Below are 12,435 nucleotides of genomic sequence, written 5' to 3'. Positions count from 1 at the left end.
CAAGTGGTTGTAGCTTTTAGCATTGAGAACATGTGTGGATTCAAATTCAGGTTTTAAAAGTCTGTCCTCGGGTGCCTGTCTGGCTCAGTTGGTTGGGCAACTGCCTTCAGCTCAGGTCATGATCCTGGAGTTCCGGGATCGAGTCCTGCATCGGGCTCCCAGCTCCATGGGGAGCCTGCGTCTTCCTCTGACCTTCTCCTTGCTCATGTTGTCTCTCACTGTCTCTCTCTCGAACAAATAAATTAAAAAATAAATAAATAAATAAATAAATAAAAAATAAAAGTCTGTCCTCAGGTTCCATGTTGATTTTTTGTGTGTAATCATAATAAATCCTTCTTAGGTGGCTCTTGATAAGAGTACATTATCAGAATCTAGATCTTGGGGAAAGTTTTTAAAAATTGGATTAAACTCATATTCTTCAACATATATTTCATATTTTTTTAAGGTTTTATTTATTTATTTGACAGAACACAAGTCGGTAGAGAGGCAGGCAGAGGGAGAGGGAGAAACAGGCTCTCCACTGAGCAGAGAGCCCGACGTGGGGCTCGATCCCAGAACCCCGGGATCATGACCTGAGCTGAAGGCAGCCGCTCAACCAACCAAGCCACCCAGGCACCCCTCATATGTTTTTTAATAATGAAAGATTACGGTTGAAGAGAAGATTAGGGTAGTTGCTTCTGGTGATGTAGATGTCACAAACTTACCGAAATCTGAAGGTTTTACCTCTCCTTAATTACCCATGATCAATCTGTCACTTTTTCTTGGTTAAAATTATTATTGGATATCTGTAAACTTTGGGGGGAAAGAGAAATGTCATTATAGTTGTATTTTCTTAGCCAGAAAGTTTGAGTCATGTTGTTTTTTGAAAAAAATCTAGCATTCATCTTATTTCTACCACATGATGTGGTTGTGACTTCTATAAAATATTCTATCACCCTTACATCTTGAAAATATTTTAAGTAATTTTAACGGCTTAAAAATAGATTGATTTAATCACTGAGAAAAGGTTTTTTTTTTGTTTTTTTTTTTTTTTTTTTTGGTTCTTTAGAGGAAGCCCGTGTGAAATATGAAAAAGAAGAAATGGAAAGGCTTGAAATACAACGGATTGAGAAAGAAAAATGGCATCAACTTGAAGCAAAAGTATATAAACATTAGTAATGTTATTTTTTTAAAGATTTGATTTATTGGGCGCCTGGGTGGCTCAGTGGGTTAAAGCCTCTGCCTTCGGCTCAGGTCATGATCTCAGGGTCCTGGGATCGAGTCCCGCATCGGGCTCTCTGCTCAGCAAGAAGCCTGCTTCCCTCTCTCTGCCTGCCTCTCTGTCTACTTGTGATCTCTCTCTGTCAAATAAATAAATAAAATCTTTAAAAAAAAAAAAAAAGATTTATTTGTCAGAGAGAGAGAGAGAATGCATGAGCAGGGGGAGTGGCAGGCAGAGGGAGAAGCAAGCTCTCCGCTGAGCAAGGAGATGGATTCGGGGCTCAATCCCAAGACCCTAGCATCATGACCTGAGCTGTAGGCAGATGCTTAAGCAACTGAACCACCCAGGCATCCCTAATAATGTTATGAATGAAGACAAACTATGTGGCTATCAGATGTGTTTGGCCATGTAAAGTCGCTCTCCCCCATACCTACCACTATTGGTAGTGGTATAGGTTTTAGGCCTATATAAACTCGTTTAAGTCATTAAATTCTACCAGAAAATTAGTGAAATTATTACCCACATTTCACAGATAAGGAAATTGAGGAATAAGGAAAGCAAACAGCGGAGCCACGACTTAGACATAAATAGCCTTGCTTCAGAGCCCTTGCTTGTAAGCCTTAAGTTATTTTTCTCAGTCTGTTTTATAGATGATTAAACAGAGATACCCCCTCCCCAACCACCCAAACTCAAATTCTACCTCTCCTGTTTTAGTTTTACTTCTCTTTTTCACCAGAATTTTTCAGATCAGTAATTCTGAAATATTTTGATCTGAGGAAAAACCTTGTAAGTTAAAAATTGAAGACCCCAAAGGAGATTTATGTGGGTTTTGTCTATCAATATTTACCATATTAGAAATTTTTTTTTTTTTTTAAAGATTTTATTTATTTATTTGACAGAGAGAAATCACAAGTAGGCAGAGAGGCAGGCAGAGAGAGAGGAGGAAGCAGGCTCCCTGCTGAGCAGAAAGCCCGATGTGGTGCTTGAACCCAGGACCTGGGATCATGACCTGAGCCGAAGGCAGCGGCTTAACCCACTGAGCCACCCAGGCGCCCCACCATATTAGAAATTTAAACTGAGAAATTTTAAGACACATTATATTAACAGATTATTGTTAGAAATAAACATTAGTAAAAATAAGTAAATATATTAACATTTTAAAAAAGAAAACATATATAATTATATATATATTATTGATTTATAATTGATATACAAAATTATATTAGTTTTAGGTATACAACGTAGTGACCCAGTATTTGTATATATTGTGAAAAGATTATTACAATACTCTAACATCCATCACCACACATTATATATATTTTTTAAATTAGGGAAATAAGTGACATTGTTTATGTTTTTAATATCTCTTTGATGTCAGACTTAACAAAAGACAGCTGGATTCTCATATCAACTTCAGTATTCTGTTTCACTGTGTTGTTTTGAAGAAACATCTGGCCTCACACAAATTCATAGTTGGAAAAAGGAGGAATATAAAACTTTTCAGTTAATTGTGAATATTCTTTTTGATACTATGCCAAAATTCAGTGTCATAGTTTCTCAGCATGGAATCTGAAATCATATTAATGAACTTTTCATGCTCTGTTACACTAAAACACTGATTTATCTTACCCTTTAAATAGATCTTATATCCATGTATGATTTTGTAATATCATGATTGATTGCTTAGAAGAATTTCATTTATTGAATTATTTCCTTCCAAATATTGACACATTTTTATTATTCATTATCAAAAATTGCATGCACTAGTGTCATCTCCAAGCAAATCAGAAAGGTTTTTAGGGAGAAAATGTCAAACAGTGGTAGGTACAAGTTTTCTTAAAATTTGAATTTTTTTCCTTAAAGATTCATTTATTTGAGAGAGAGAGCAGGGAGGAAGGGCCGAGGGGGAGGGAAAGAGAGAATCTCAAGCAGACTCTCCACTGAGCACAGAGCCCCACGATGTAGGACCTGATCCCACGACCCGAGATCATGACCTGAGCCGAAACCAAGAGTCGGACACTCACCTGACTGAGCCACCCCTTTAAATTTTGAATTTTTATTTTATTTTTTTTATTTTTAAATTTATTTTATTTTTATTTGAAAACTTGAATTTTGTCACTGGTAACAAATACTTATAGTTGTTTCCTGGAATTAACACACTCAATTCATTCATTTTTGAGTGTCTGCCAAAATACTCTAATAATTGCACAAGTATTTATTTCTCAAGACGGTCTTGTCCTTTGATATGTAGCAGAATTGCTTTATGCATACTTCCCATTTTATCACATAGAATAATCAAAAGACATATACTGATGAGTTCAAATTTAATAAAATTAATAATTTTTACTTTATCACATCATTCTTATGTGAAACTGGCTGTTGCCCACCCCTCTCCCTCAAAGAATGTGACCCCTAGTACAGCTCGTGACTTGATTTGTGCTGAGGCACCGGCAATTTTATACCATTTTGTGCCATTAGTGCAAATGTATAGACTACAGAAAAGGCAGTTACTGTTTTAGTATTTTTATGAAGGCAGATTTGACTTCACAGATCCCCAGAGTCTTAGGGACCCACCAGAGTCTGCAGATCATTCACAAACCACTGTTTCAGATGAAACCTTTTAGAAATGCCAGTTACTCTCAAACTAACTTTAGTGTTCATTTTGAAACTAAATATTTTGACAGTAAAGTTTAGATGCTACTTACGAAACATAAAGCTAAAATTTAAGAGCTGGCCAATGTATTTATCCCCATGTAATAGGATCTAGAAAGGAGAAATGAAGAACTTGAAGAACTTTGTTTATTAGAAGGGTGCTTTCCTGAAGCAGAGAAATTGAAACGAGATACTAGATTGCTTTCTCAGGTAAGACCGATTTATGTGTGTGAACTAATACTTTTGTACCACAAGAGGGAGTTATAGTCTGATATCCTTTTTAATCTTCCCCCAGACTTAGAGTTTGTCTGTAATACATCTCTAATCTGACAAACCTCTCATATCGCATGTGGCAAAGTAAATTCACATAGCTTTGTAGAATACTATTTGTCAATAGTAAGACCCTTGAAATTTTTAGATCTTTTGACTCTGGTTTAATTTGGGGGAATCTATACAAGAAAATTATTCTAAATTAAAATAGAAAATTTTGAGTTTAAAGGAATCTAGTGTTGCTCAAAAGAGCATAACTTTGGAAACAGTAAAAATTATTATCCAGAGAAAAAGGAACAACTAATAATATGGCAAAAGATAATGGTGGTATAAATTTAAGCAAAAAACTGTTAAGGATAATATGATTACAAATGCGGAATTTGCATGTACTACAGAATAAATGGAAGAACTCATACTAAAATGCCAATGATTATTAACAACTAGTAACAATCTGAAAAGTAGAAATTAGCCCGTATTGGCTTTTGTAAGTATAGAAGTTATATGACTAGAGAGGAAAGCAAAACAAAATCAACTCATAAATACTGTTTTAAAAGTGTGACAAATACTAGAATTGCTATTTATTTGAATTATGGAAACTTTTAAATCATTTTGATGAAAAGAATTTTGTTATTTTAGAGATATTTCAAATAAGCAGTTGAAGTCATAATGTTTTTTGCCTAAATTGGAAAAACTAGATTATGAGAACTGATACTTAGAAAAAAGTTATTTAATCTTTGAATTTTCATCAGTGTGAACCTTCAGACATTTTTATTTCACAGTGGAAACACTACATTCAATGTGATGGGAGTCCTGATCCTTCGATATCACCAGAAATTAATACTTTCATTAGCCTGTGGAAAGAGGAAACAAATGAGACACTTGAGGAAGTGATTGCAAAAAGCAAACTGGTGCTAAATGTAGGTACTGAAAAATTCTATAATTTTGAATTCTTTAAATTACAAATTGTCTGATATTGACTCCAAAATAGGAATAAATTGAATAACCATAGTACTTGCCAATTAATAACACTACTGCTTGCTTGGTTGTGGAGAAAATTATTTGCTAATCTTTTCATTTTTAAAAATTTCTACAATTCCTATTTTTACTTTTATTTTTGCCACCTTAGATAAGATCATTATGACATAAATGTGAAACATTATGTGTGTCTAATCCAAGCAGGAAAAAAAAAAATCAGGTTGCATCCATTTATGTAGATAACTTGGGGGAAAAGTATATGATTTTATCCTGAGTTGAAATTTTCCACTATTCTATGTTCACTACAGATGTTTTTCAGTGTTAACTATGTGTCAGGCACTTACTCTTGAAGGCATGAAAGTATAAAGACGAGTAAGAATATTGTACTTTCTACTTTGGCAAATAGGATGGACAGGCTACCCGGAGGAACTACCACTTTATTATGCACTTAAAAATGCTAAAAAAAAATTTTTAATGATACTTAAATTCATTGCCTACAGGTGCCTGGGTGGGTTAGTTGGTTAAGTGTCTGATTTGGTTTTAGCTCAGGTCATGATCTTAGGGATTCTAAGATTGAGTCCCATGTCCTCTGCTCTGTGCCCAGCAGGGAGTCTACTTGAAGATTCTCTCCCTCTGTCCCTTTCCCCACTCTAGTGCTCTCATTTGCATGCTGTCTCCCTCTATCTCAAATAAATAAATAAATAAATACTTACATTTTTTTTTAAGATTTTATTTATTCATTTGAGAGAGAGAGAGAGTGAGAGAACACCAGCAGGGGGAGAGGCAGAGGAAGAGGGAGAAGCAGACTCCCCACTGAGCTGGGAGCCTGACCTGGGGCTTGATTCCAGGACCTGGAGATAGTGACCTGAGCCGAAAGCAAATGCTTAACCATCTGAGCCACCCAGGCACCCCAATAAATAAATATTTTAAAAAATTCATTGCCAAGTTCAAAACAAAGTAAGGGAAAATCTTGGAGGCCATAAAACAATTCAGAGAAATAGGCAAGTCTCAAAATCAGTGGCTTCACAGAGAATTCACTTCTCCAGAGTCTTTCCTCTCTGTTAAATCTTGGGTTAGCCTTGGTTTAAAGCACATCAGGAGGCAATGCCTAGAGTATGTGAAAGGTGGCAAGTTGAATCAAAGATGCCTTATATGACTGGGAGTCTCCAAAAGTTATTGTGGATAAAAGAGAAAATACCTACTTTGCAAAAGGAAATGATAGGAACTTGTTTAAACAGGCTCATCTTTAGCTTAGAGAAGGGGAACAAGAAAATGATTCTTAATCATAAGTGAATCACAAGTTGATTGGGAGAATTTACCAGAATATAACAGAGAGATAAAGAGATGGAAAATATCAGGGCACCTGGGTGGCTCAGTGGGTTAAGCCGCTGCCTTCGGCTCAGGTCATGATCTCAGGGTCCTGGGATCGAGTCCCACATCGGGCTCTCTGCTCAGCAAGAAGCCTGCTTCCCTCTCTCTCTCTCTCTGCCTGCCTCTCCGTCTGCTTGTGATCTCTCTCTGTCAAATAAATAAATTTTAAAAAAATCTTTAAAAAAAAAAAAGAGATGGAAAATATGAATGAGCAATTAATAGACATGTATGATAGAGGAAAAGAGGCTAAAATACATTGAAAACGAGTACCAGAAGGAGATGCAGAAGGATGAGGGAATGACAATAGTCAAAGAGAAAATGGCTGACATTTTTCCAGAGTTGAGAGAAGATACAAACCCTCAGATTCAAGAAACCAACGAATCCCAAGTTAGGATGAATAGAAAAATCCACACTAGACACACCTACAAAATAGTTGAAACTGGAAGGAATTCACTGCTCTTGGTCCTTTTATCCTCTAATGCTTTTTGTTACAGTTCCTTACCACCTTTTGTGTTTTCTTTTGTCAGTGTGGTTTCCTTCTTCTACATGTTATTATAAGATGGAGTAACTCCAGATTCTGTTAAGTTCATAACATGTATTGCCTAATGTGATCTGGACACACTTATGAGACCCATTTTACATAGAAAGAGAGAGAGATTGTGACATGCTTAGAGACTCCTATGAGACTTCAGATGGGTCTTACTCTGACTTTCCATGGAGCCTCCTGTACACAGTGAGGTCTTCTTGCCATTGCACACCCTCTCTGCCATGTTGCCGCGGCATGATGCTGGTCTAGGAACCTGGTGCTCTGTAAGAGCCGGAAGAGAGTGGGAAGTAGCGGAAGTAGAGTTCATCAGCGATGAGCTGGAAGGGAAATCTTCCTAATGTGAGAGTGGGTTACAGAAGTGGAAATAACAAGGAGTAGGGAAAATGAGAAAAAGATAAGTAACAAAAGAAGAGATAGAAGGGGATGCCTGTGTGGCTGTCGGTAAGTGTCTGCCTTCAGCTCAGGTCATGATCCCAGGGTTCTGGGATGGAGTCCTGCATTGGGCTTCTTGTGGAGTGAGGAGCCTGCTTCTCCCTCTGCCAGCAGCTTCCCCTGCTGCACTGTCTCTGTCTGTTTCCCTCTCTCTGATAAATAAATAAATTCTTAAAAAAAAAAAAAAACTTAAAAAAAGCAGGAGACAGAAGAGCATGATCCTAGCATAGGAAACTAAAGCAGGCAGCACATGAGGAACAGAAAAGAATTGGATAGCATTGATGCCACGGTAAACATCAAGTTCCAAATGATCAAATTTATTTATTTGGCACGCTCTTAAATAATACTATGCCAGGCTTTAGAAATAGTAACTTGCTGAATTCTTATAATAACTCTATGAGGTATTCACTATTATTCCCATTTCACAAATGAAGAAGGCACAGTGATGCACAGAGGCACGAAGATGTTCTATAACTTGCCCAAGATCACATTGTTAATGAGAAGTGGCTAGGATTGAAGTCCTGCATTCTGGCTTGAGTCCATACTGCTACTGAGCTGCCTCCCTTAATTTGGAATGTATGAGGTGTTTATTATGTGTCAGTGTTCAGAACTAAATCCTGCCATTTACTGGTTGTTCCTTGATCTTGCTGTGCCTCAGTTTCTCCCAGCACTATAAATATCTCCGCTCTCTTCTTGCTTGCTCGATTTTTTAAAAAAGATTTTATTTGACAGAGAGGGAGAGCACAAGCAGGGGGTGTGGCAGGCAGAGGGAGAGCGAGAAGCAGGACGCTGCATGTGAGGCTTGATCCCAGGACGTTGAGATCATGATCTGAGCCAAAGGCAAATTTTTACCTGCCTGAGCTACCCAGGCTCCCTACTTGCATGGTTTCTGAGATGTTAATTAAATGCAATTCTTGATTTTTGTTCCTCTAAAGGTAAGGTTTTTTCCCTCTGACTTCTGTGGGGATTTTTTCTTTATCTTTGCTTTTTCTGTAGTTTGGAAATGATACGCCTAAGTGTCGTTTTTTAGGGCATTTATCCTGCTTGGTGTTCTCTGAGCTTCCTGAACCTGTGGTTTAGCATCAGACACTAATTTAGGGAAATTCTCAATTATTATTATGTCAAATATTTCTTCTGTTCCTTTCTCTCTTTTTTTCTCCTTCCAGTATCCCCATTATGTGTATGTGACACCCTTTGTAGTTGACCCACGGTCCCACGATATTTTGTTCTATTTTTTTACATTGTTTTTTTAGGTTTTTGTTGTCTTTGCCATTTGGTTTTCAAGGATTCTATTGCTATGTCCTCTGGCTCAGAGATTCTTCCCTCAGCTGAGTCCAGTCTACTAATAAGCCCACTAAAGGCATTCTCCATTTCCGTTACAGTATCCTTTGATCTAGCATCTCTTTCTGGTTCTTTCTTACAATTTCCATCTCTCTCCTTTACATTGCCCATCTATTCATGGATGCTGTCTGTTTTATCCAATAGAGCCCTTAGCATATTAATCATAGTTGTTTTAAATTCCTGGTCTGATAATTCCAACTTCCCTGCCATGTGTGGTTCTGATGCTTGCTTTGTCTTTTCAAATTATGGGTTTTGCCTTTTGGTATGACTTGTAATTTTCTCCTGATAGCTCAACATGATGTACTGGATAAAAGGAGCTGCGGTAAACAGACCTTTAGTAATGTGACTACGAGGTAAGGTAGGGAGAGGGGAAGAATTCTACAGTCCTGAAATTAGGTCTCAGTCTTTCAGTAAAGCCTGTGTCTCTCTGCATGGTGAACTTCACAATTGTCTTTAATTTTTTTTATTCCCTTTTAGGTGGGAGGGAATGGCTAGAGCCAGCTGGAGTTGTGTATTTTCTTTCCCCCAGGTGAGTTAGGCTCTGATAAAATTCCTGCAGATTAGGCTCTAATTAGTTTCCCTTGAGATCAGGCCTTGTTAAGAACCGAGTACTCTGGTGTAGTTCAAAAGCATTCCTTTTCCTCTCCCCCTGCTAGAAATAGGAGGGGATTTTGCTTCCATAGTTGTTATGAGAACCTGGTGGAGTGTTTGGAGATAAGTCTAACAATATTATGGGCCCTCTCCCTTTCATGACTGTGTTCTTCTGGAGTTTTTGTTGTTGTTTTTAAGATTTTTATTTATGACAGAGAAAGATAGAGAGGGACCACAAGCACCAACCAGGGAGCTGAGGAGGGAGAAACAGGCTCCCCGCTGAGCAGGGAGCCAGATTTGGGGAGGGATCCCAGGACGCTGGGATCATGATCTGAGCCAGCCAAAGGCAGACGCTTAACGACTGAGCCACCCCAGGTGCCTCTCTTCTGGAGTTTTTAACTTTCAAGAGTTGTCTACACTGAGCTTCCAATAATTTGGCATTTACAGTTCAGATGTTCTTACTTGGCACTGGTTTCTGCAGTGGCTTTTGCTCCTGAATCTAGGTCTCTTCAGTCTTGAGGGCAGGTGTTTGCCCTGTTTCTTCCCCTCTTGTGGAACAAAGAAGGGTTTTGTTTTTTTTTTTTTGATTTTTCAGTCTGTTGAGCTTTTTACTTGTTAGGATGGGGTCAGATCTTCCAAATTCCTTACAGATGAAACTTCGGTTTCCTTATCTATAAAAATAGGCACAATAACAGTATCTAGCTCATAGAGTTATGATGAAGATAGAATGAATACGTATAATAGATTTAGAACAGTTCCTGGCATGTAGTAAGTGTAGGAGAGGGAAAATTCTTCTACCCTTCAAGGTCTTTCAGCTGGACAGAGAATTCAATTCATATGAGACAGGTTAATGGGAGAAAAAAGACAGTTTTATTATGTGCACATGGAGATCCAATAATGAAATTAGACTTGGGGCACCTGGGTGGCTCAGTGGGTTAAAGTCTCAGCCTTCAGCTCAGGTCATGATCCCAGGGTCCTGGGATCCAGACCCGAATCCCCGCTCTCTGCTCAGCAGGGAGCCTGCTTCCCCCTCTCTGCCTGCCTCTCTGCCTACTTGTAATCTCTGTCAAATAAATAAATAAATAAAGTCTTAAAAAAAAAAAAAAAGGAAAGAAATGACCAAGGCAGGCACATTTTAGACAAAGAAACAATAGATTTGTGAGGCATTTACAGGATAAGGAAAACAGGTGTTTGTGAGCTTGAATTAGGAACTCTAAGCAGAATTTGGGCTGAGGTAGTAGATTAGTAAAAAAGTAACAAGGTTTATTTCTACAGTTTTCTCTACTTGATAGCCCTTGCCTCTAGTAATAAAGATGTCTTTTCTTAGTACAGGGATCGGTATTTTTCATATGGGAGATTTGTTTCCTGCTTTCAGGAGGACAGAAGAGGTCTAAGTGTCTTTGTACGGTTGACTCTCAAGTAGCTTCAGTTCAAAATGATCAGTGTTGGGCCTTTGTGGTTCATTTGGGGGTGGCCTACCCTGGACTCCTACATAAACAGTCAGTATATATTAGTAACTTTCTTCTTGTCAGCCTCCTCCTCGTTGTTATACCATTATTTCTACTGTTCCATAGTCTTAGGTATCCAAGCTGCCCCTGCTGTATTAACTTGCTAATGAAAGCTCTGTTAGCGTAGTTGGGAATTCTTATAATGGAGTTTCTGGAGAAAATATTTTATTTTTCCATGATCTTAAATAACACAATGAATATAAGAAAAGTTTTTTATATGTTTTACTGATTATATATGATGTATGCCTCAATTCAAAAGTGATAGAACATACCCTTTTTACTTTTTCTTTGACCATTTGTCAGAAGATTATAGTAAGTTTTTACTTTGTTTTTATTTATAGTTAATTGAGAAATTGAAATTAATTTTACTGGAAACACCACCATATGATTTGGAAGATAAAAATATAAAACAGTACCAAGGATCAATTCTAGAACTCCAGGAGCTCCTTCATCTTAAGTTTAACATAGCCACAGAAATACTTCTCAGAGTAAGTGTAATTTTTTTTTCTTTTTGCTTATAAATTACGATTAACTTTTTAAGAGTTAAAATTTTACACTATATGATAAAAAAAATCCAGCATCTTTTTAATTAAAAGGCTATGGAAAAGTCAGTTAAAAAAAATCAGTATAGTTAAAGTACTGTTTTTCTTTAAGAGTTTATTTATTTATTTGAGAGAGAGAGCACGCACAAAGGGAGAGTGAGAGGGGGAAGCAGGCTTCCTGCTGAGCAGAGAGCCTGATGCGGGGCTCAATCCCAGGACCCTGAGCCAAAGGCAGATGCTTAACCGACTGAGCCACCCCCTTTTTTCTTATACTTGCTAAGGTTTAGCAGGATCACTATGAAAATAAATTCACAAAACTTTATATGCTAAATTTTCACTACTCTAGATAAATTGACTAAGATCATAATTATTGGTAGTCACTCTGTTTTCCCAAATATCTTATCATTAGTGATAATATCCATATAACTAAAATCATTATTATACCTTGAGAAGTAATAATTTCATAATCTAATGTCCAGTCCCTATTTAGATTTTGGCTAATATCCTATCCCATGAATGTCTTCTATGGCTTTTTTTGTTTTGTTGTGTGCTCTTTAAATCAGAAAACAACCTAAAGTCACACATTTTTTGTGTGTGTCTATTTTATCTTTTGGTTTATGTTGGTCTCTGTATAGCCTTGGTAGAATATGTTCTAATTATGAAAAGAATTGCAAAATTGGCTTAAACTTTACTAAATTTATTATTAGTAGTAATATTTATAATGTAATTTTGGAACAGTTTTATTATAAGAAAAGCAAAGAAATGTATTATAATTTTTAGTAATCAAGATTATTTTAAGAGAAAAAAGATAAAATATGTAAACTTAGAGATTAGAAAAAATACTGTAATGGTTTTTTTTTTAAGATTTTATTTATTTATGTGACAGACAGAGATCACAAGTAGGCAGAGAGGCAGGCAGAGAGAGAGGGGGAAGCAGGCTTCCTGCTGAGCAGAGAGCCCGATGCGGGGCTCGATCCCAGGACCCTGAGATCATGACCTGAACCT

The 12,435-nt window shown here is 37.1% G+C and overlaps 1 protein-coding gene across 5 annotated transcripts in view; it reads left to right on the top strand.

The window, feature by feature from the left end:
- Window positions 1–12,435, top strand: part of DNAI7 (dynein axonemal intermediate chain 7) — a 67,244-nt gene that overhangs the window by 13,336 nt on the left and 41,473 nt on the right. For 4 of the 5 annotated variants that reach the window (XM_047739997.1, XM_047739996.1, XM_047739995.1 and 1 more), the window contains 4 exons: window positions 1,049–1,140; window positions 3,962–4,063; window positions 4,903–5,040; window positions 11,230–11,376. In XM_047739997.1, coding sequence (XP_047595953.1) covers window positions 1,049–1,140; window positions 3,962–4,063; window positions 4,903–5,040; window positions 11,230–11,376 — 479 coding nt within the window. The remainder of the gene's footprint in view (window positions 1–1,048; window positions 1,141–3,961; window positions 4,064–4,902; window positions 5,041–11,229; window positions 11,377–12,435) is intronic. The other variant, XM_047739998.1, reaches the window with a different exon arrangement.

Source organism: Lutra lutra, chromosome 8 (genome assembly GCF_902655055.1).
Source record: "Lutra lutra chromosome 8, mLutLut1.2, whole genome shotgun sequence".
NCBI classification, from domain to species: domain Eukaryota; kingdom Metazoa; phylum Chordata; class Mammalia; order Carnivora; family Mustelidae; genus Lutra; species Lutra lutra.
This window is presented reverse-complemented; position numbering and strand designations above follow the sequence as displayed.